The sequence below is a fragment of the Schistocerca nitens genome, chromosome 9, assembly GCF_023898315.1.
Source record: "Schistocerca nitens isolate TAMUIC-IGC-003100 chromosome 9, iqSchNite1.1, whole genome shotgun sequence".
NCBI classification, from domain to species: Eukaryota; Metazoa; Arthropoda; class Insecta; order Orthoptera; family Acrididae; genus Schistocerca; species Schistocerca nitens.
Genome location: NC_064622.1, coordinates 216,592,835 through 216,618,567, shown reverse-complemented (window position 1 = coordinate 216,618,567; position 25,733 = coordinate 216,592,835). Strand labels below are relative to the sequence as shown.

The following is a 25,733-nucleotide window of genomic DNA, read 5'->3' as shown; positions in this document are numbered from 1 at the left end:
AGCACGTGAGTACAATCACCATGGCAGTGTGTGCCAAGTGCAAGACATTATCAGCGAAAGTCAATCATCTGATGCATCTGGTAAGCCAGCTGGTAGCACGTTGCAGTATTGGTGGAGATCATAGCCGGCAAAGAGATAGAAGGTGCTCTTGCTGCAGGGCCATGTCTTGCTCGCCTGCACCGAGACCTGATGCACAGATGGATGTCTTCTGGTACCGCTGGCATTTCGGGAAACATGCGCAACTCTGCATGAAGCCATGCATGCATCCAAACACCAGTAGCAATCAACCATAGGTGCTTCATTAGATTGCCAACCAACATTGCAGTGCCTATGCATCAGCAATCAACAAATAGGTTGTAAGTACCTGATAGACGCCGGCTCCAATTTATGCATCTACCCATATGCGCTGCTACATCTGTGCTGACTGCATATGACTTTCTGCCTATCTCTATGTACGGCCTGCACAGAACAGAGCTGGACTTTGGTCTCTGACAAGACTTCCATGGAATTTTACTGTGGCAGACGTGGGCACAGATTTATTGTTGTACTACACCTTTTGCCAGACATTTTCAATGCCTGCCTTGTAGGCAAAACTATCGGGCTGATGGCCAAAGGCTTCCAGCACTGGACACCCGTCCAATCAACTTGGCTGATAACTGATGCAGACAACAAATATGCCACACTACTGAAAGACTTTCTGGCATTAATGAAGCCACCAGGTATTCTGAAGGATATCCGACGCAACACTGTCCATCACACTACGATGACTGAGGGGCCACCGACCTCCTGCCTATCTTGACGATTAGTGCTCGACCAGCTGAAGATAGTGAAAGCCAAGTTCAACAACATGATCAAAGAGGGCATTATGTGGCCATCTGATAGCTCTTGGTCTTCGCCCCTGTGCCTCATTCCTAAGAAGTGTGGTATGTGGCGGCCTTGCAAAGATTACGGAGCTTTGAAAGCCTGCACGATTCCTGACAGATACACAGTATCTCTGCTCCACGATGACAACTATGTGTTGAGTGGTGCATGTGTATACAGTGTACTAGATTGTGCCAAGATCTACATGCAGACATCCTGAAGATAGTCATTATTATGCCATTTGGCTTATCCGAGAGCAAGTTCATAACTTTAGGTCTCTGGAATGCAGCACAGATGTGGCAGAGGCCCATCGTTTCAGTGCTGTGTGGTCTGTGGGTTTGCTTCACATACCAGGACGACATCTTAGTGTTCCATGCATCACCAGAAGAACACCACCAGCATCTCGTCCAGGTTTTCCAATGACTGAGTGAACACGGAATCATGCTGAATGTGGTGAAGTGCGTCTTTGGACAGCTGCAGATAAGATTTTCTACACCACCAGATTACTGCCTCAGGCTCACTGCCATTGCTGGACATGGTTGAGACTATCTGCCAGCTGCCTTGGCTGGCCACATACAAAGAATTAAGGAGCTATTTAGGCATGCTGGATTTTTATCGACAGTACCTGCTGCATGCAGCTGAATTTAATGACCCATTGACAGCCATGCTGGTGGGCCCAAAGGCTAAAGGCAACTTAGCAATTATCTGGACAGACAATACAATTGCAGCATTTGAGAAGTTTAAACAAGTAATAATGAATGCAGCATTGTTTGCACATATTGAGCTGAACACACTATTGACTGTGGTAGTAGACGCAAGGCAGATGGGAATAGGTGATGTACTTCAACAATGTGTCAAAGAGACCTGGCAAGACACTAGCTCTCTTATCTAAAAAGCTGACCATCTCAAAGGAGAAAATGAGCCATCTAGTATTTCTGCCCTCATGCTGAGGTTCACACCTTCATGATATTTACAGACCACAAGCCACCGACATTCACTTTCTGGCAAAATAACCTGAACTGCTTGCTGAGATAACACAATCACCTGCTGTACATAGCCTAATTGACCAAGGACATCCAGCACATCTTCAATGTGGACAAAATCATGGCAGACTGCCTCTCATGTTGGAAGCATCTCTACATTGGACTATATGGCACTTGCAGAAGCACAGAGGTTGGATCCAGAGCTTCATGATCTGTTACAAGACACATGGTTATCATTGCAACTACAACTCATGGACATTCCTGGCACTGGCAAACAACTGTATTGCAATGTGTCCACAGCCAAGCCATGTCCATACCTCCCTCCAAACTTCTGTTGGTAAGCATTTGAATCACTGCACAACCTGAGCCACCCAGGTACAAGGTCTATACCCTGTCTTCTAGTTCACTTTGTGTGGCCAGGGGTGAAGAAGAATTGCAGAGAGTGGACAAAGTGCTGTCTAAGTGCCAACATAGCAAGGTTAGCAGGTACATTCATGGGCCAGTAGGTAATTTCTCTGACACCTCAGTGCGTTTTACACATATCCATGTTGATGTCATCGGACCACTGATGCTCTCGAATGGCTCACCATTGTCAGCAGATTCACTGGTTGGCCTGAAGAAATTCCGATAGACAATATCTCGGCCAAAATGCAGGCCTTTGTAATGCACTGGATGTTGCGGTTTGGCTCCCTCCTCCATGTCACAACTGATAAAAGCAGACAATTTGACTCTGTGTTGTTTGTGGCATGAGACATCATTAAATGGGCAGCTACCACTCGGCCAGCAACAGAGAGGTGGAATGACAGCACTGTGCCCTAAAAGCGGCCCTGATGTGCCATGCAGCCAGCTGGTCTCAGGCTCTGCCAATCGCTCCCCTCCAGCTTGCACACCTAAGACCAGATCTGGATAGTTCCTTGGCAGGGGTAGTATGTGAGGAAACAATGACACTAACCTGTGATTTCGCAGAAGCCACCCAGTGACAGGAGATTGACCAGTCTACATTGATGGGCATTTCAGAAAGCACAAAGAGATGATATGCTCCCCACAGCCTTCCAGACAAGGTACCAGTCTGCTGTTCACACACAAGGACCTCATCTTGTGCTCACACATGTGAAGCTACATAGCGATGGCATCACACTGGCTCTCCAGCTGCCCCACACTGGTCAACACTAGGTCGCTAGCTGGGAAGACTGCACCATGGACATTCTCTTCAATGGAAGACATACCGTGGTCGCAGGCCAACAACCACTGCCAATTCCACTGCCTGGTTCAGTGCCTAAGTGTGCTCCAGAGGCAACCTGCACCTCTGCACTGACTTTGCCAGCAGCTTATGTACCACACTACATCAAGGACCTGGCTGTCACGTGCACTCCTGGCATGCTTTCTAGATGGTGGTCTTCTCCCTCTGGAGGGGCTGTTGTAGTGACCGAAGTATCATCTGGCGTGTGTTGTGTTAGTGTGCAAGTGTCAACCTGAGTGCAAGTGTCAATATTCGCATGTATGCCAAAAAGTTCTGCGTGTTCCACTAGGAGTGCTGCTTTTCATCCTCTTAATACATAGAACTTTTACTCCTTGTTTTGTTACTTTTTATATGTTGGTTATTCTATGTTTTTCACCTTTAGTCTTGGCTGGGTTCCTATGTACAATGTACCTAGTAAAACAAGCGAACAATGACCTCACTAAGCACAGCTGATCTGTTCTCTTGTTTCTTGTCTTTTGAGCCAAGTATTTAGCATTTGTCAGTGAAATAAAGTTATGTTGTTCTTTTGAAGATATTCTGGTGTATGTGTTGCAGCAAGCCTAGTATAGTCTCAAGGCATGATTCTCAAATATAATGTTGTCATACAATAAACATATCTGCTTAGCTGCAAAGGAACATATTAGATCATGTTGATTCAGTAAGAAAAATTGTCCACAACCAAAAGGGTGGTTCAGACACCAAAGTGCTTTATCAGATATAGTTCTTTTAGGGATGTTGTGCCCTCATCATCCTCTAACCTTAAAATTAATACAGTTATAGAATTATGACCTATAGTTTAAAGTGGACTCTGGGTGATTATGAAACTTCAAATTTTTCACATTAACAAATCATATAATATAAACTGCCAGTGACAGATGTTTACAAGTTGAATCTAGTTGACATCTTGTGGTCCAGATTACTGTGTTACTACTTCTTTTTTTCAAATGAAAATAGATAAGTATTTCATGTGTCTCATGTATTTTTCTTAATAGCAATGAAATAATTGTAAATATTTTTAATTCATAAAGATTCACTAAAATAAAATAGCAATACTAAAGATCAATGCACAGTAGTTGTTAGAAATATCTGCTTCTTTCTACATCAAAAACAAGTAAATAAATCTTTGCTAAATATTTCTTAAGAAGTAACTGCCCTCTCTCAGGGTCTTCAAGACATTTTCTTGCCAGACAGAAAACCTTTGCCAAAAAGTTGTATAGTAATACACAAGAAACAGTTTGACACATTACAATGAGAAACAACCCCCCACCCCCCCCCCCCACCCCAACCACACACACACACACACACACACACACACACACGAACTGTGGACTATGTCACTCTGTGCCACTGTACTATCATTGCAAAACAATCAAATCGCTGTTTTTATTCTTACATGTACATGTTTCATATTAAGTTGTGTAGATAAATTCATGAAACAGAAACCTGAAAGTGCTGTATTGTGCTGAAATAGCATGCACCCTCTCCCATGCATTTCAGGGTGACTTGCAGATTTACATATGTTAACAAAGACACATGTTACTACTCTATTATGAGTGCCAATTTGGTATGTTAACTGTGTCAATATTGCAGCAAGCAAGTGCAAATATTTCAGGATAACTTTCAGTGATATAAAAAGAATACTTAAATCATCAGCATATTTTCATTTCACTATTCTGTATTATAAATTTAGTTTAATATGAAATAAAAATGAATGTTACTATTCAGATTATGCATAGAGCAACATTTTTTTAAATTAATGATGTTGGCTGAAGTAACATATTCAGTTCTGAAAAATTTGATGGAGTATGGTAGCTGGAAGTTTTCACTGTTCTATAAAATGCAAAATTCATGAAAGAAAATATTTTCCAAATGGAAACCAGTTTACACACACAAACTACTTACAAAAGAACAAATGTCATTTAATGCAGAGTGATCAATAAACAGATGGCTATTTGCAACAGTAACATATAAACAGAAGTATTTGACTACAGAAAAGCTTTGCATATACTGCCACTAGAAAAGGAATTTCTGATAGAATTATTGACAGCATTATAGTTATCCTGATTCTTCAAAAAATTTTGCTAATGCTAGACCAGTCATAAAAAGATTATAATTGTGGGAAAAGAGCTTGTAAGATTATGTAGTGACTTTATTGCTAGCCTCAAATTTGTTGTATTAGTAGGTCTTTTTATTGAATGATAACAATGTACTTTAATTCAAGAACAAAGGAAGTGCTTCCCATGAATCCTATCACTCACTTTAAACCACAAAGCAATGGATACTGATTTCCACAGCTAAGAATGCACATCAGTGAGTGCAATAATGGTCCTAAAGTTACTCCCCTTTCAGATGTGTTGTTTTATGTTAAAAATATAACGAAAACAGGAAATTACAGCAAAGAAAACATCTGACCTCATAACACCTAAATTAAAATAAAATATCAGTAACAGTAGACACTGAGGTATAACTGAAAGGAAGAGAAAATGAAACTCCTCTTGTTTTTGTACAGAACTATTTTAAAAAAATCACTATGTTTTTAAGAGCCTAAATCAGCAGAAACTGATAGCTAATGTTTGTAATAACTGCAAAGCAGATATTAACTTTGTAGGTTACCAAAAATCAAAGAGAAAAGCAAAAAATATGGACACTCCATAAATATGGTAATCTAATTTTAATGCACAACACCACCGTAAAGAAAAAGTCATAAATTTGAGTAAGTTTTTCTTAAACAATTCTACAATATATTGTAAAATAATTACCACATACAAAACATGAATTAAAATTAATTTTCATCTGTGTCATCTCTCATTAGAGTTGTGCTAATAAAGTAAATTAAAGTGAACTTATAAACAGAAATGCACAGAGACTTCATGAATCGATAATGTCTTGCTCTATAGTAGAAAACTGCAATAAATATAAACATCCCACTTGCTGATAGTTACAGGAAGAATATATTTTTTGATTAAATTTAGATACCAAAATATAATAAGATAGTCAATAAAAGTAAAACACAAAACTAAATTAGCAAGGTTGATCAATGTAATTTGTGCTGGCTTAAAAAAATCTTAAATATGGTGCAAACATGGTATGTGAAACATATTGTTGGACAATAACTATTCCCAAAGTGACGTTCAGTATGATATAGTACTACAGTTGTCATGAATAAATAACAGCAGTGTCATAGAAGCAATTGAAATACAGAAAGCACATGGTATATTGCTCAACATACTTAACACAACCTATGACACTAGTCACAATGTACTGCCAAAACATTAGCATCAAATTTATTATGTGTTAATATGATTTGCTTTTTATTCTGGGTTCTGAATATGAATGTACATATAAAACTAAAAATCTGAAGAAAAAATAAATTCCTCTAATGCATAAAGTTGACTCACGGGTACTGCAACTCTTCAGCCAGTCCTTGTGCCTCTCTAAGCATTAGGAAGCCAATTTTGTGACCACTAAAGGGCTTGGATCAGCTCTCATTCTCTTGGTTAACACTACAAACTTTATGTACAAAATGCATGACCCGTTTTTGAACCTGACTATTATTTTCCTTAACAGGCTGATAATAAAGCATCAAGTAACTCAAAAACAACCTTAGAAATTCGTCAGTGCCAAGGAACACATTTTCTGAACTTTCTTGTAAAAATAGAAGAATAATAAACACTACTGTAAATTTTGCTTAATACATGACATAAATTCAATGTCAGAGACTCTTTACTTGTCCTTAGCATGGTCTATCTGTGTGAAAGTCATAAAATTATATTAAACTTCAGCTGCTATGTAAAGATGAAAAGCTGCTATGAAAAGACATTTACACATTAGCTTTCAGCCAAAGCCTTCTTCACACAAGGAAGCACACCTCATTCACACGTAACCATCAACCCCATCAGTTTGGACCAAAATGTAACTGTTATGTTGAACTGGTGGGGGTTGAGGAAGATAGAATGGTGCAGGTGGAGGGAGAGAGAAGCACTGTCTGGTGGAATTTGCATGGACTGGACTGCCAACTGGCATGTTGGGAGACTGTGGGGTAGAGAGGAAAGAGAGAAATGGGGAAGGGGAAAGGCATGCGGTTGTGTTGGCAGAAGGTGGCACAGAAAGAGAGTGAGGGGTGAGAATAGGGAGAAGGTGGCAGAACAGAGGGGATGGGAACTGTTGGGTGGAGTTTGTGGGAACAGTGGGTTACCATAGGCTGAGGCTGAGACAATTTTGGAAGCAGACAATCTGTCGTAAGGATAACTCCCAGCTGTGAAGTTCAGAGAAGCTGCTGATGAAGGAGAGCATCCATATAGCTTGGGTAGTGAGGCAGCCATTGAAATCAAGCATGTTACATTCAGATGTGTGTTATGCCATATGGTGGTCTACTTTGCTCTTGGCAACAGATATGTGATGGTCATTCATCTTGATGAACAGCTGGTTGGTAGTTATACCAGTATAAAAATCTGCGCAATGAATTCAGTACAGCTGATATATAACAAGGCTGCTTTCTCAGGTGGCCCTACCTCTGAAGGGGTAGGATAAGCCTATGACAGGACTGGAATAGGAAGTGCTAAGTGGGTGGATTGGACAGGCCTTGAAACTGGGTCTTCCACAGTGATTATGATCCCTGCACCATGGGTTTGAGATTGGAAGTGGCACAAAAATGGACTAGGTAGGTGGTGGAATAATAGTTTAGGATGGATGGGAAGGATCTTGAGGAACATGTCACTCATTTCAGGGCATGGTAATGGGTGATCAAAGCCCTTCCAAAGGATGTGGATCATTTGTTCCAGTTCAGAGTGGTATTGGATGACAAAGGGAGCACTCCTCTGTAGCTAGTTCTTGGGAGCAGTGGGAGGATTGTGGATGAATGGAGAAATGGCACAAGAGATCTATTTTCTGACTAGCTCAGCAGGATAGTGCTTGTCTGTGAAGGTCTTGCCGATAACCTCAGCATACAGGGCAAGGGAGTTCTTGTCACTGCAGACAGGCTGTCCCTGGGTGACCACAATGTGTGGGTGGGATTTTCTGGTGGGGAAGGGATGACAGCTGCCAAACTGCAGGTACTATTGGTGGTTGGTGGGTTTAAAGTGGATAGAGGACTGGATGGAACCATCAGAGAGGGCGAGGTCAACTTCCAGGAAGTGGCATGCTGCGGTGAGGAGGATCAGGTGAAACAGATGGGAGAGAAGGTGTCGGGGCTGTCAAGAAACGAGAAAAGGTGTTTGGACATTGAGTCCAGATCATGAAGCTCTCACTGACAAACCTGAACTATACTAGGGATTTGGAATTTTGTAGGCTTGGAGAGTCTCCTGTAGATGGCCCATAAACAGCTTTGTATAAGAGGGTGCCATGCAGGTGCTCCTAGCTGTGCCATGGATTTACTGTATATCTTCCTATCAAAGGAGAAGTAGTTGTGAGTTGGGGTAAAGTTAGTAAAATTGTAATAGGAATGAGTTCATGGGTTTGGAGGGAAAAGTAGTGTTCAATATTGTTAAGGCCATGGCCATGAGTGATGTTGGCGGTTGGTGCACAGGGATGTGATGTCAACAGTGATGAGTAGGGATTCAGGAGGCAAAGGGGTGGGGATGGTGGAGACTAAGTGAAGGAAGCAGTTGGTATCTTTGAAGCGGGAGGTTGGATTATGGGCAACTTGTTGGAGGTGTTGGTCAATGAGAGATGAAATTCTTTCAGTGTAGGCAAAATAACCAGCTACAATGGGGTATCCAGGATTATTGGATATGTGGATTTTGGTGAGTAGGTAGAAGCTAGGAGTATGTGGTGTCACAGGGGTGATGAAGAAAAAACTGCTCTAAGGGAGAGGTTCTGGGAAGCGCCTAAGGCATTAAGCACAGACTGGAGCTTATGTTGGGCTTCTGGATTGGGATAACTCTGGCAGAGTTTATAGGTGGAGGAATCAGGCCTTCCGCCAGCTACTCATTGGGATTCATGACACTGGTGGAATACTTGTCTGCAGTTACGATAAAGTAAGGTCAGGATTTATTTTGAGATTGTGTATGGCTGTCTTTTCTTCTGCTTAAAGGTTGGTGTTCTGAAAGGGAAATCTGGGGAAGGAAGATGAGGCAAAGTATCCTGAACCGCAAATGCATTTCCTTTGAAGGGAAGGTATACAAACAAATGCACAGCACAGCTGGGAGCACCCACATGATGCCAAGCTGTTTATGGGCCATCTAAAGGAGACCTTCTTAGCCTCCAAAAACGCCAAACCCCAGTCTGGTTGAGGTTCATTAATGATATCTTCGTAATCTGGACTTAAGGCCAAGACACTCTTTCTTTATTTCTTCACAACATCAACACCTCTCCCACTTCTTCACCTGGTTCTGGACATTGAGCTTCTCCTCTTCATGGCTCCATCCACATCTCTGTCCACATTAAGCCCACCAACCACCAACAGTACCTGCATTTTGACATGTGTCATCCCTTCCACACCAAAAAATCCCTCCTATACAGCTTGGCTACCAGGCATTGTACCTGGGTCTTCCACAGAGATGTGATACCTGTGGCAAGAGAGTTATTGTCACTGCAGATAATGCAGTGACAATAACTCTCTTGCCACAGGTATCACATCTCTGTGGAAGACCCAGGTACAATGCCTGACCAATCCACCTACCCAACACTTCTTATTCCAGCCCCGTCACAGGCTAATCCTACCCCAGGCCACCTGCAAAAGCAGCTGCGTCATATACCAGCTCTGTAACAATCATTGCACAGTTTTTTATATTCATATGGCTACCAATCAGCTGTCTACTAGGATGGAGAGCCACCACCAGACTGTGGCCAAGAGCAAAGTAGACCATCCTTTGGCACAACATGCAGCTGAACATAACGTGTTTGATTTCATTGGCTACTCACTACCCGAGCCATCTGTATCCTCTCCCAACCAGCAGCTTTTCAGAGCTGTGCAGATAGGAGTTATCCTTTCAAGAAATTTTCCACTCCCAAAATTATCTTGGCTTAAACCTGTGGTAACATAATGTCCCCACAAAATCCACCCAACAGTCTCCACTGCCTCTGCCCATCCTCATCCTCTCATGCTATTTGTCTGCTGCCATCTGCCAATGCACCTGCCTGTCTTTCCCCTTCCCCACTCCTCTCCTTATTTTCTTGCTGTCCACCCCTCCCACTCCCCCCTTCGCCTTTCAGTACCCACAGCCTCCCAAAGCTACACCCGCCCTCTCCAGATTACTGCTTTCATTGTATATAATAGTTGCAGTCTGGTCTGAGTTGCCAAAGATTGTGGTCATCATGTGTGTGTATGTGTGTGTGTGTGTGAGGTTTTCTTGCTTGTGTGAATGAATAATGTGTGCCTCCTTTCCTGAAGAAGGCTTTGTAAGTGTCTTTTCCTTGTGCCTATATGCTAATCAACATGTCATTATTAATAAAATGTTGGGTACAGCACAGCTAGCATATTCAATCATATTAACCTGAATGCAAAAGTATGAGCACAGTTTACATTTTGTTGCATGTTAGCTTGCAGAAAATTTCCCAGAGCAATGCAATTACAGTTACTAATGTATATTTCAGTTCTTTGTAGCCTACTGTAACTGCTTGTAAACATGTGGGAACCTATTGTGGTATCCACAATATAGAAATAATTTATATGAAACAGTTATTTTCATTTTGGATCATGTTTAACACATGAAATGATTTACACATAAGGAGGAAAACTCTACATACATCAACCGACAGTTTCTATGGAACATTTTATTGTCTTTAGTTGCTTTCAAGGATATATTGAATTATCAAAGTTCTGTAACGCAATCACGCTCTGAAAGAGAAACACTGTTTTCACAAAACAGTATTTTGTCATATCTTCTTTATTTTAATTATTTTTAAAGATCTATTCTGCTGCACAATTGTTAATTATGACACAAAATGTGCAAATAAGTAACATTATGCAAATAATTAAATAAATACTTCTCATTCTTCCTGTTAAATGATGAAAACCTATTGTGAAGCCAAATTCAGATGTTTTTTTAGCAATAACAGAATAACTGAAGACTCTTATTCCCCAACTCAGTGTTTCGAAGTTGATTTTTTTTTTTTTTTTTTTTTTTTTGTAATTCACAAAATAGTTTGCAAATAATAATAAAAACATAATACCCAATTTTCTTACTAACTTGGTATAAATTTAAAATTTTGAGTACTATTGGACAGATCATAATTATGAATACAAATATATGACTTGATAAGGCATTTACTCACACCTCAGTGAAACTATCTCTATAATCTTTACTATCATCAAAAGGAACCCAGAAGACTATTACAAACAGCTGTTACTCAAACAGTGTGCCATACTTGAGGATCTTGGCACAGTTTTAGGTACTTAGAATATTTATCCATCCAAAAAGCAAAAAAAAAAACCAGTTATAATACATATTTTGCAGGTTCTGGCACAAATATCTTGCACCTATATTCAAGATCCTAACTGGATCTCTGATTATCTAAAATCAGTGGCTTTTCCCACTACACAGCATTTGCTTCTGATCACTGCCAATGCCATATTTAACTCCAATAGCTCTTATGTAGATGCCCTTCATGCAGCTGTCCTGTCTCAATGGCCTTCTGATTGCAAGTCCAAGGCATATTTTCTCATTACTGTGGTCTTCTTCTTTTTTAATAGGGTAAATGAAAGTCCTTGGTGGTATGTAAAAGACAAAAAGAGCAAAGACACCACCTCACAATGAAATTAAGGTGTGGAGTGATCGTTAAGCACATAGACATGATTGAATGATTTCTAAGCCTTTGGATGATTTCCTTCTTCAGAATAAACCAGCACAAAATGCACATACACATATGATCATACACCTGCATGGCTACCTTGTCTTCAGTGAATACATTTTATTAGCAGACTGTGTGAGGGAAGGGGGTAGGCAGGGAGGATTGGAGGGAAGGACAGCTAATGACTGGGATGGACAGGCAGAAAGCATAGAATACATGCGAGTGACATCAGTGAGTTCACTGCAGGTAGATGTCACAATGATGTGGAAATATGGATTGGGAGGAGGAGATACAACAAGGGAAGAGGGAGGCTGTAGAAAGGCAATTGTAAATAGTGAAAAAGGAGTGTTGAGGACAGAGTTGTAGATGGTGTGAGATAGGGATGAGCAAAGATTGAGGTCACGATAACTGCTGGATTCAAGGATGTGTTTAAAAGACAATTTCCATCAGAGAAAAGTTGGTGTTTGGGTGGAAAGGGGGGGGGGGGTCCAGGTGACACAGTGTGAAGCAGACATTGAAGTCAAGCACATTGTTCTTGACCATGTCTATATCATTTCACAGGTGGCTCTTCCTCCCATTTGATTGGATATGTTTGTGAGGGGCTGAAATAGTGCTGCTGGGAGGGTGCATAGAATGGTTCTCATACCTGCCAACTCCAAAGGTATATGACTCATAAGGCAAGGGACTTGGATAAATAATGACAAAAGGATAGACCAGGATATTTCATTGACTGGGCACAAGATATAGTTAAGCAATTCCAGTCCAGGGTGATAGTGGGTATTGAAGGTTGTGTTTCTTTTCAGTTAGTTCACTGGAGGTGGTCAGAGGATTAGGGGAATGTGTGGATATTACTGAAATCTTCAGCATATTATTACTAAGACCCTCACCAAAAGGCATTACCCATCTGAACATAGTCAGAAAATAACATTAGCCATTAGATATGCACACACAATCATAATCCTCCAACTAGCTGATGATTCAAATGCAAAGGAGAGGCCCCTCTTTATTCAATATCATCATGGATTAGAACCACAGAGTGTCCAGAAAAATGTACACTCTGTGATAGTAAATAAAAATGGAACAAAATGACAAAACATTATAATTATTACACAAGGGAGAGGGGGAATTTATTTTATGTGTTCAAAGTGACCCCCGTTAGCGGCCAAACATTGTCAATGTTGCTGTACTGTTGACTGAACTATGACTATCAGTGTTGGCAGTGTGATAGCCCCAAAGGATGCCCTGATGGTTCATCATAGCTCCATCTGTGTAGCTGACTTCTGTTGATAAACTTCTTTTTGCATCAAGCCCCCCCCCCTCCCCCCTTCCCCAGGTAGAAGTCAAGAGGTGTAATGTCTGGACACCATAGTGGGTACTCAACAGCTCATCTTAGACCTAGAGAGCATTGAGTTAGATCTCCATCCAATTAGGCTCTGACATCTATGTAACAGTGAGGCGGAATGCCATCCCATTGTATGTAAAATTTTTACATATAGAATCAAAATCAAACAGTGGAAAATCCTGGATGAAATAATGATAACAATATGATTTGGATAAATTACTAGTCACCATACGGAGGAGGCAGTGAGTGGCAGTCAGGTACATTTAAAAGTAGACTGTTGGATATTACTCAGCTATGGCACAAAGTCCTTCAACAGAGGAAGAAAAACACACACACACTCATGCACACACACACACACACACACACACACACACACACACACACATGGCCACTTTCCTCTGCAAATGCCAGTTGGGCCACAGCATCTGGAGAAAACTATGACCTAGTATACACACAAAATTCAAGCTTTTGCAACAAACTGTTGCCTCATCAGGAAAGAGGGAAGGAGAGGGAAAGACGAAAGGATGTGGGTTTTAAGGGAGAGGGTAAGGAGTCATTCCAATCCCGGGAGCGGAAAGACTTACCTTGTGGACGGGTATACACTCGCACACACACACATATCCATCCACACATATACAGACACAAGCAGACATATTTAAAAACCAAATGAAAGATAAAAATATATGGGGAGACATAAAGGTGAACTAGAAAGCAACTAGAGATCTGGTATGAAAAAAGGCGAAAAAGTGTTGGTTAAGTTGATCCTGTGGTGAACTTGGGTTGGTAGACAACGATGTGCATAAAGGTTAGGTGGTTGTGTTGCCGCTAAAACACGTTAAAGGACGGAGAAATTCGGGAAAATTTCGAAAAAACGTGTAAATGTATTAAAAGGAGTGGTGTTGTGGTGAAAGATTACGAAAATGGGGCTAAAAATTGTCTGACGAAGAAATAACGACTTTAAAACCTGTGGGGAGCGGCTAAAAATGATCAGTGATGTGCGAAAAACGGAAGTGGAAATAAAGTGAAAGTTATTAGAACTAGCAGAAATGGTTGTTTAATACGTGAAAGCAACTGTTATTGAACTAGAATAGGTGGATTTTATAGCAGCGGTAGTGTTGAAAGCGGAAAATAATTTTTTTTGGTTATGGTTTGGAAGTGGGTTACGTATTATTGAGTATATATAGGTGGGATAAAATTGTATAGTAGATTACGGTAAAAAGGGGAAGGTGAATACAAAGTGAGACTACTGGTAAAAACAGAAAGAGAAAATAAGACGACAGGAAAGATTTCGAAAAGCAACAGCGACAATAACAAACGTAATTGTTGGGTTAAAATTAATGATATGATTATAATAGAGGAAAACATTCCACGTAGGAAAAACATATCTAAAAACAAAGATGATGTGACTTACCAAATGAAAGTGCTGGCAGGTCGACAGACACACAAACAAACACAAACTTACACACAAAATTCAAGCTTTCGCAACAAACTGTTGCCTCATCAGGAAAGAGGGAAGGAGAGGGAAAGACGAAAGGATGTGGGTTTTAAGGGAGATGGTAAGGAGTTTGCTTGTGTCTGTATATGTGTGGATGGATATGTGTGTATGTGCTAGTGTATACCCGTCCTTTTTTCCCCCTAAGGTAAGTCTTTCCGCTCCCGGGATTGGAATGACTCCTTACCCTCTCCCTTAAAACCCACATCCTTTCGTCTTTCCCTCTCCTTCCCTCTTTCCTGATGAGGCAACAGTTTGTTGTGAAAGCTTGAATTTTGTGTGTATGTTTGTGTTTGTTTGTGTGTCTATCGATCTGCTAGCGCTTTTGTTTGGTAAGTCACATCATCTTTGTATATATATATCTGTGTGTGTGTGTGTGATTGTGATACATGACATTGTCTGAAAGCTGAATAATATCCGACAGTCTACTTTTAAGTGCGCTTGTCTGCCACTCAGTGTCCCCTCTACATGATGAGTAGCAAGCTATCTAATCCATATTGTTACCTTTATGATCTAGTTGGTTAATTTAATTTACGACTTTCTTTGTGTCAATTATACTAAAATGTAAACTTTCACGGCCGGAAATATCATCTCCATTATAATTATCCGGGCTGTTATGCCGTGGTCGGTTGATGAATTCCGTATTGTTTCACAACGTTTCGTCTCCGACTGCGGGAGACATCTTCAAGGGGGTCTGTAGCTTGATGGAAGGTCCAACACACACACTGGCTCGCTACTGACTGCCGCTAAATTCAGTGTCCGCGTGCCCCCGCGCCGCGGTGTGACGTCACATGTTTTGAAAACGTCAGTGCAATTGGCCGCTGTCCATCGCCGTCGATCGCCGTTGCCATCACCCAGTAGTGGACGAGTGGTACACATCTTCTTTAACACCGGCATCCATATACCGTTTAATTTGACGCCCTCCTCCTTTTGGTTGAAATTATTTGGGTGTTTAGCGATTTCGATTGCCTCCCTGTAGAGCCTTTCGTAGTATCCGCTCGTGGCTGCTAGTACTTGCGTCTCCTCGAAACGAATATTGTGGTTCCCTGGCTGGAAAGCATGCTCCGCAACAGCTGATCATTCCGTTTCTCCTCTTCTACAATTTCCCTTGTGCTCTTCCAAACGTTTAGAAACAGTTCTTTTGGTGGTACCCACATAAACATCACCACAGCTGCATGGGATCCTATACACTCCAGATTTTTCCAATGGTTTGCGAGCGTCCTTGGCAGGCCTAAGGTATTCCTGTATCTTCCTGGTGGTAAATTACGGTAATATTCCGCTTCATCAAGATCCTCCCTATTCTTTCCGTTACATTTTTAACAAACGGCAGGAAAACCTTAGATTTTGCAGTAGCCTGTACGTCAGTATGATTTCTGCGTGGCTGCCTCAACGCATGTTTTATTTCGGCGGACGAATATCCATTCTTTGTTAGTGCATTGTGGAGATGTTCCATCTCAGCATTGAGCAACTCAGGTTCACAAATATTTCTAGCTCTGTCCGCTAACGTCTTGATAACACCCCGTTTCTGTTGTGGGTGGTGGTTAGAATCCCGGTGCAAATAACGGTCCGTGTGCGTGGGTTTGCGGTACACTGAGTGGCCCAAACTACCATTTTCGTTTCTAAACACAAGCACATCGAGGAAATGTAGTTTGCCGTCTACCTCCTCCTCCATTGTAAACTGAATTCTTGAGTTTATACTGTTCAGATGTTCGTGGAACCGGCTTAGTTCCTCCCTACCATGTTTCCACAACACAAATGTGTCATCCACGTATCAGAACCATACATTTGGTTTCTTGCTGGCAGTACCTAAGGCCTGTTCTTCGAATTTCTCCATAAAGAAGTTTGCAATTACAGGACTTAGGGGGCTTCCCATAGCCACGCCATCCATTTGCTCATAAAACTGTTCATTCCACTTGAAGTATGTGGTCATCAATCAACACTTAAACAGCTCTAAAATATCGGCAGGAAAAATTCGATCCAGCTGTTCCAATACATCATTAAGTGGAACCATGGTAAACAGCAATACCACATCGAAGCTGACCAATATGTCCTCCGGCTGGACCACTATGCCATTCATCTGCTGATGAAATGTGTCGAATTCTTTATATAAGAGTCCGAACGGCCCACATGTGGTTTTAACAGCGTAGTCAAAAACTTGGCTAATGAGTAGGTGGGCGAACCAATGGCACTTAGTATCGGTCTTAACAGAACATTTTCTTTATGAATTTTGGGCAATCCATAAAGCCTCGGTGGTAGCGCAACCGAACTGCAGAGACCTTTCTGTACACTCTCTTCAATGGAGGACTTTTTTATTAACCGCGACACAGTTCTGAGAACATTGCTAGTGGGGTCCTTATTCAGCCTCCTATATGCTTGCGGATCCAGTAGATCCGTAATTTTTTCTCTGATAGTCGGCCACATCCATAACCACCGTTGCGCTTCCTTTGTCAGCTGGGAGAACAAAAATACTATCGTCGTCATTCAGGAGTTTTAAAGCTCTTCTCTCACCCACAGTTATGTTACTTTTCGGCGGTTTTGCATTGGCTAATATTCTCACTGTTTCTATACGGATTTCTTCAGCTGTTACAGAATCTACACTGCGAATTCCTGCTTCTACATTGGCTATAATTTCTTCTGTTGGCACAAAACGCGGACTAACAGCAAAATTTCCTCCCTTGGCAAGCACAGATGTCTCATCGTCAGATAACGAATGTTTGGACAAATTGATAACGGTCCGGGAAACGTCTAAATGCCGAAAAGTCTGATTAGGTAGCAAATTATCAAACTTTTTCTTCTGTCTACTAGACGTCATCAACATATGCTTCCCCATGGTATCATGCAGTAGTCTATCAATTTTATCCCAGTCACCGCTGCACAGTTTATTACTGATCGTAATATGGAGAGACATTAACTTACAGTTTGTGCTTGCCAAGTCCCGTCGGGTCTGCTGAATGCGCTCTCGTAGTAAGGCCTCCTCAGTCCGTTTGAAAATGCGTTGTGCCTTTCCCGAATAGAACAGTCGCTTTATCTTCAGAAACTTCGGTATAACGCCGACAGCTCTGCAACGAGACAGGAATGTGAGGGAACACAAAAGCTGCACTCTCTTCTTCTGGAGTCCTTCCAGGCGTCGCATTTCTCTTGACATCTCCTCCCCGTAGAGGCGTCTGATACTAAAATGTAAACTTTCACGGGCGCAAATGACATGTCCATTATAATTATCCGGGCTGTTATGCCGTGGTCGGTTGATGAATTCTGTATTGTTTCCCAATGTTTCGTCTCTGACTGCGGGAGACATCTTCAAGGGGGTCCGTAGCTTGATGGAAGGTCCAACACACACACTGGCTCGCTACTGACTGCCGCTAAATTCCGTGTCCGTGCGCCCCCGCGCCGCGGCGTGTCAATTCATACTTGTAAAATTCTGGACCGCAAAAATATCGTCTCTCTCTCTCTTTCTCCCCCTCCTTCCTACACACACACACACACACACACACACACACACACACACACACACACACACACACACACACACACTTGTTAATTGTTTGAGAGAGAGAGAGAGGGGGGGGATGTGAAGGAAGGTAGGGAGAGGGAGAGGAAGGCAGTGTGGGGAGGAGGGGTAGGGGAGAAGGAGACAGAGATGGACAGAGAGAGGGAGAGAGGAAGTGAGAGAACATTAAATTATGGATTAAAGATAGTCTCAGTTACTCAAATGTCTAACATATAACAGAAAAACAAATGAAAATAATGTCAAAAAATGAAGAAAGGCAGCCATTCAACTGTATATGGTTGATGCACCGAAAATGGCACACAAAAATCCACTAGCTTTTAAGCACGCTGCTGCTCTCTTCATTCATTCATTCATTCATTCACACATGCTGCTCTGTGAATTCTGTTCTCGAGAGCATTCAGGGATGTGATACAAGCTCAGCTGTATATTAACAGGCAGAAATGGCCACTGCAGGCTACTTCTGTAAAATATACCAATATAAAAATAGTGGCTAATATTAACATACACACACTGCTGATTATGGAAATAATGTCTAGATTACTTTATATATGTACATTAGTACAAAAACAGCTACTTTTAAAAAAGCTCTGCTGCTCATCTTAAACAATTCAGTTGATGTTTTTATCCAACACTCAAACAAACAATTTATGCAACTTTATGCTAAACACAAAAACTCTACATCTATTAACAAAGTCAAGATCCATTTCATAAAAATATGACTCTTAAGTGAAATTTACATCCTTGATTCCAAATGTTCTGATAAATTGTAAATGAATTGACTACTAAAGAAACCTTTTACTTTGTGTTCGAATATCTGGGGATTTCCAATTTCTTATCTAGTGACTACAGGAAACCCATTACAGATTTTTGCAGCAGAAAGTAAAATACTGTTCTGAACCTCAGATAGGATGTGTGGTCTATATATAAAATATATTTTCTTCTGATGTTGTGCTTGTAAAATGTACAGTTCATCCTAAATTCACTCTTGTTAGTAACCACAAATACTGTTATGGAATCTATGTAATGGCATGTTAGAGAAAGAAACCCTAGTCCTCAAAGAGGCTTCTGCAAGATGTTCAGCTTTACACAAATTGTTATTGCATACTCCTCCAGTATAAATAATTTTCTGGTTTTAATTTCATTGCCCTAGAAGATCATGGGCTAGAACAGTGTTGAGTCAAAGCACATCTAGTATGTTTGCAAATACACTTGCAAGGCAACAGCAAATCAGACAGAACTCAGCTTGCTGGTTAATTTTTCCTTATGGTTGATTATCCTCTCTCTCTCTCTCTTCTCTCTCAATCACTGCCCCCCCCACACACACAGCACAATAACATGGGGCCACTCAGTGGAGTGGAGTGGAGGAGATTTCTGCTAAGCATTGAAAGAGTACGGATGCACTGGGAAACGGAGGAGTGTCTATTTAAACTTGAAAATAAACAGCAAGTTGTTCAGAAACTTATAGAGTTTTGTGGTGTTTAATGCATCTGCGCACCATGCATCACTCCACAAAAGTTCAGTGGTTGGCTTCCCTGATCTCAATGTATCATTTTCATTGTAGAAATGTCATTACTGTGATAAAAAACTAAATAGAACAATTGACAAGAAAGTCTATGCATTCATATTCTCCTGTACTGCTCTGTTATATGTCCATACTGAGTCAACAGCTCATGAATGAAAACTCTATGTCTACAGTTAAAATACCAAGCAGAATTTTATATTAAATTTGGGTGAACCATTAATCTTGAAATCATATCTACATAGCAATAAATGTTAGTTATACAGCATCTCTTAAAGGTGCAGCTGATACATTGCAAAATACAAACCCTCCCCAAATTTCAAATTTGAATGAATTCTAATAGAAATTTTGAGAGGAGGGAATGATGATAAGATGTTAATGTCATAAATCCATATAAGTAACATGACAACACACAAGAAGTACTTAATATTGCTTTGAATTACTATGTTTTGTAGCAATGATCCATAAGTGGGCAACTGAATGGAAGACTGGAGCTTTATTACTGTACTGCTTATTGAGTTAATAATTAATATACATGAACATATTACTAAGTAAGATCTTTATATCTCAGTATAAATTAACTAAAGATCAAAACAGTGCTGAAGCAAATTTCTTCAAGCAAATTTTTGAAAGCACTGTATGTGTAAAACCTACCTTTCCTGCGGTCACGAGCATCACGGGGTGGTGGTGGAGGGCCCCTGGCACCAGGACCATGCCCCACAAGAGGTCGGCTCCCACGATGATCCTGAGGGGGCAGCCGCTGCTGCCGAGGTGGCCCACTGCCATCTTCATAGTCAGCTGGTGCCTCTGTCAGGAAGTTAGATGGCACCAGCCCACGAACACCATCAAGCTCTCCCATGTAGAACCCATCATCATCCATTTCCCCATAAACGTAGATGATGTTACCCGTGTTGAAGGACAGTTCCACCTGCAGTGGGAGGTAGAAACCATTCCACGATATTCTCTTATCTGTGATTTCTTTGTCAGTACCATACTTTCATGTGTCATTATTTAGGAATGAAGTTTTTTTCCAACTACTACAACTACTTACTTCACTGTAAGTGCTGCACAAATAAAACTGTATTTGTTATTTGATAAATTGACAACTAATGTTGAAGCTACAGCAAAAACATTATAAAAAATTGAAAAATGAATATACTTGGAATGGTCTGATAATCTAGAATGAGCTGCACTTATACATCTGTCCATTTCTGTCATGACTTATTGTTGTTGTGTTCTTCTGTCTGTGCAAAGGTTGGTTTGCTACAGCTCTCCACACAACTCTACCCTATGCAAGGCTCTTCATCTCTGAATAACTACTGCAGCCTACATCCTTCTGAATCTGCTAACTGTATTCCTCTCTTAGTCACCCTCTATGATTTTTACCCCCCCCCCCCCGCCCCCCCCCCCACCACTCTTCCCTCCAGTACAAAACTGGTAATCCCTTGATTTCTGTCAACTGATCCCTACTTCTAGTCAGGTTCTGTCACAAATTTCTTTTCTTACCAATTCTTTTCAGCAGCTCTTGATTAGTTATGTGATCTACCCATCTAATCTTCAGCATTCTTCTGTAGTGCTACATTTCAAAAGCTTCTATTTGTTTCTAGTCTAATCTGCTTATCATCCATGTTTCATCTCCATACACAGCTACACTCCATACTTATACCTTCATAAAAAACTTCCTAACCCTTAAATCTACACTCAATGTTAACATATTTCTCACCTTCAGAAACACATTTCTTGCCATTGCTAGTCTACAATTTATATCTTCTCTGTTTTGGTCATCATCAGTTATTTTGCCACTCAAACAGCAAAACTCCTCTACTACTTTAAGTCTTATTTCCTACTCTAATTCCCTCAGCACCACCTGATTTAATTCGACTACAATCCATTACCATTGTTTTGCTTTTGTTGATATTCATCTTAAACCCTACTTTTAAGACATTCTCCATTCAGTTCAACTGCTCTTCCAAATCCTTTACTGTCTGACACAGAATTACAATGACATCAGTAAAGCTCAAAGTTTTTATTTTTTTCTCCCCCAACATTAATTCCTTTAATGCTGGCTCTATGTACAGACTGAATAAAATCGGAGATAGGCTACAACACTGTCTCGCTCTCTTCTCAAGCACCCCAACTTTAATAACTGCCATCTGGTTTCTGTACAAGTTGTCAATAGCCATTTGCTCCTGGTGTTTATCCCTGCTCCCTTCACAATTTCAAAGAGAGAATTCCAGTCAACATTGTCAAAAACTTTCTCTAAGTTTACAAATGCTATAAACATAGGTTTGCCTTTCTTTATCTTATAAAAGAAGTCATCTTTCTACATTTCTCTGGAATCCAAACTGATCTTCCTAAAGGACCATCTTCTGCAAACATTTCCATTCTTCTATAAAGAATTCATGTTAGCATTTTGCAACCACGATTTATTAAACTGATAGTTAGGTAATACTCATACCTGTCAGCACTTGCTTTCTTTGGAATTTGAGTTATTATAGTCTTCCTGAAGTCTGAGGGTATTTCACCTGTCCCATGCATCCTGCACACTAGATGGAATAGTTTTGTCATGGCTGTTTCTCCAAAGATTCTCAATGGTTTTCACAGAATGTCATCTACTCCAGGGGCCTTGTATCAAACTAGGTCTTTCAGTGTTCAGTTAAATTCCTCTTGCATTATCATACCTCCCATCTCAATTTTCATCTACATTCTCCTTGTTTTCTGTAACATTGTTTCAAACCCATCTCCCTTGTCAAGACCCTCTACATACTCCTTCCACCTTTCTGCTTTCCCGTTTTTGCTTAGTACTGGTTTTCCATTTGAGCTCATGATACTCATAGAGCTGCTTCTATTTTTTCTAAAGGCCTCTTTAATTTTCCTGTATGTGTCTTTACCCTAGATATACATGCTTCTAAATACTTACACTTATCATCTAGCTATTCCTGCTTCCCCCCATGAACCATGGACCTTGCCGTTGGTGGGGAGGCTTGCGTGCCTCAGCGATACAGATAGCCGTACCGTAGGTACAACCACAACGGAGGGGTATCTGTTGAGAGGCCAGACAAACGTGTGGTTCCTGAAGAGGGGCAGCAGCCTTTTCAGTAGTTGCAAGGGCAACAGTCTGGATGATTGACTGATCTGGCCTTGTAACAATAACCAAAACGGCCTTGCTGTGCTGGTACTGCAAACGGCTGAAAGCAAGGGGAAACTACGGCCGTAATTTTTCCCAAGGGCATGCAGCTTTACTGTATGATTAAATGATGATGTTGTCCTCTTGGGTAAAATATTCCGGAGGTAAAATAGTCCCCCATTCGGATCTCCGGGCGGGGACTACTCAAGAGGATGTCGTTATCAGGAGAAAGAAAACTGGTGTTCTACGGATCGGAGCGTGGAATGTCAGATCCCTTAATCGGGCAGGTAGGTTAGAAAATTTAAAAAGGGAAATGGATAGGTTAAAGTTAGATATAGCGGGAATTAGTGAAGTTTGGTGGCAGGAGGAACAAGACTTCTGGACAGGTGACCACAGGGTTATAAACACATAGTCAAATAGGGGTAATGCAGGAGTAGGTTTAATAATGAATAGGAAAATAGGAACGCGGGTAAGCTACTACAAACAGCTTAGTGAACGCATTATTGTGGCCAAGATAGATATGAAGCCCACACCTACTACAGTAGTACAAGTTTATATGTCAACTAGCTCTGCAGATGATGAAGAAATTGAAGAAATGTATGATGAAATAAAAGAAATTATTCAGATAGTGAAGGGAGACGAAAATTTAATAGTCATGGGTGACTGGAATTCGAGTGTAGGAAAAGGGAGAGAAGGAAACTTAGTAGGTGAATATGGATTGGGGCTAAGAAATGAAAGTGGAAGCCGCCTGGTAGAATTTTGCACAGAGCACAACTTAATCATAGCTAACACTTGGTTTAAGAATCATGATAGAAGGTTGTATACACGGAAGAAACCTGGAGATACTAAAAGGTATCAGATAGATTATATAATGGTAAGACAGAGATTTAGGAACCAGGTTTTAAATTGTAAGACATTTCCAGGGGTAGATGTGGACTCTGACCACAATCTATTGGTTATGACCTGTAGATTAAAACTGAAGAAACTGCAAAAAGGTGGGAAGTTAAGGAGATGGGACCTCGATAAACTGAAAGAACCAAAGGTTGTACAGAGTTTCAGGGAGAGCATAAGGGAACAATTGACAGGAATGGGGGAAAGAAATACAGTAGAAGAAGAATGGGTAGCTTTGAGGGATGAAGTAGTGAAGGCAGCAGAGGATCAAGTAGGTAAAAAGACGAGGGCTAGTAGAAATCCTTGGGTAACAGAAGAAATATTGAATTTAATTGATGAAAGGAGAAAATACAAAAATGCAGTAAATGAAGCAGGCAAAAAGGAATACAAACGTCTCAAAAATGAGATCGACAGGAAGTGCAAAATGGCTAAGCAGGGATGGCTAGAGGACAAATGTAAGGATGTAGAGGCTTGTCTCACTAGGGGTAAGATAGATACTGCCTTCAGGAAAATTAAAGAGACCTTTGGAGAGAAGAGAACCACTTGTATGAATATCAAGATCTCAGATGGCAACCCAGTTCTAAGCAAAGAAGGGAAGGCAGAAAGGTGGAAGGAGTATATAGAGGGTCTATACAAGGGCGATGTACTTGAGGACAATATTATGGAAATGGAAGAGGATGTATATGAAGATGAAATGGGAGATACGATACTGCGTGAAGAGTTTGACAGAGCACTGAAAGACCTGAGTCGAAACAAGGCCCCCGGAGTAGACAACATTCCATTGGAACTACTGACGGCCTTGGGAGAGCCAGTCCTGACAAAACTCTACCATCTGGTGAGCAAGATGTATGAAACAGGCGAAATAACCTCAGACTTCAAGAAGAATATAATAATTCCAATCCCAAAGAAAGCAGGTGTTGACAGATGTGAGAATTACCGAACAGTCAGTTTAATAAGCCACAGCTGCAAAATACTAACACGAATTCTTTACAGACGAATGGAAAAACTAGTAGAAGCCGACCTCGGGGAAGATCAGTTTGGATTCCGTAGAAATACTGGAACACGTGAGGCAATACTGACCTTACGACTTATCTTAGAAGAAAGATTAAGGAAAGGCAAACCTACGTTTCTAGCATTTGTAGACTTAGAGAAAGCTTTTGACAACGTTAACTGGAATACTCTCTTTCAAATTCTAAAGGTGGCAGGGGTAAAATACAGGGAGCGAAAGGCTATTTACAGTTTGTACAGAAACCAGATGGCAGTTATAAGTGTCGAGGGACATGAAAGGGAAGCAGTGGTTGGTAAGGGAGTAAGACAGGGTTATAGCCTCTCCCTGATGTTATTCAATCTGTATATTGAGCAAGCAGTAAAGGAAACAAAAGAAAAATTTGGAGTAGGTATTAAAATCCATGGAGAAGAAATAAAAACTTTGAGGTTCGCCGATGACATTGTAATTCTGTCAGAGACAGCAAAGGACTTGGAAGAGCAGTTGAACGGAATGGATGGTGTCTTGAAGGGAGGATATAAGATGAACATCAACAAAAGCAAAACGAGGATAATGGAATGTAGTCGAATTAAGTCGGGTGATGTTGAGGGTATTGGATTAGGAAACGAGACACTTAAAGTAGTAAAGGAGTTTTGCTATTTGGGGAGCAAAATAACTGATGATGGTCGAAGTAGAGAGGATATAAAATGTAGACTGGCAATGGCAAGGAAAGCGTTTCTGAAGAAGAGAAATTTGTTAACATCGAGTATAGATTTAAGTGTCAGGAAGTCATTTCTGAAAGTATTTGTATGGAGTGTAGCCATGTATGGAAGTGAAACATGGACGGTAAATAGTTTGGACAAGAAGAGAATAGAAGCTTTCGAAATGTGGTGCTACAGAAGAATGCTGAAGATTAGATGGGTAGATCACATAACTAATGAGGAGGTACTGAATGGGATTGGGGAGAAGAGGAGTTTGTGGCACAACTTGACCAGAAGAAGGGATCGGTTGGTAGGACATGTTCTGAGGCATCAAGGGATCACCAATTTAGTATT

General features: G+C 40.9%; 1 protein-coding gene across 1 annotated transcript in view; it reads right to left on the bottom strand.

Annotated features, from left to right (window-relative positions):
* The window catches only part of LOC126204134 (RIMS-binding protein 2-like), a 243,362-nt gene that overhangs the window by 124,292 nt on the left and 93,337 nt on the right, over nucleotides 1-25,733 (bottom strand). The window contains exon 4 of the mRNA XM_049938547.1: nucleotides 20,330-20,603. Coding sequence (XP_049794504.1) covers nucleotides 20,330-20,603 — 274 coding nt within the window. The remainder of the gene's footprint in view (nucleotides 1-20,329; nucleotides 20,604-25,733) is intronic.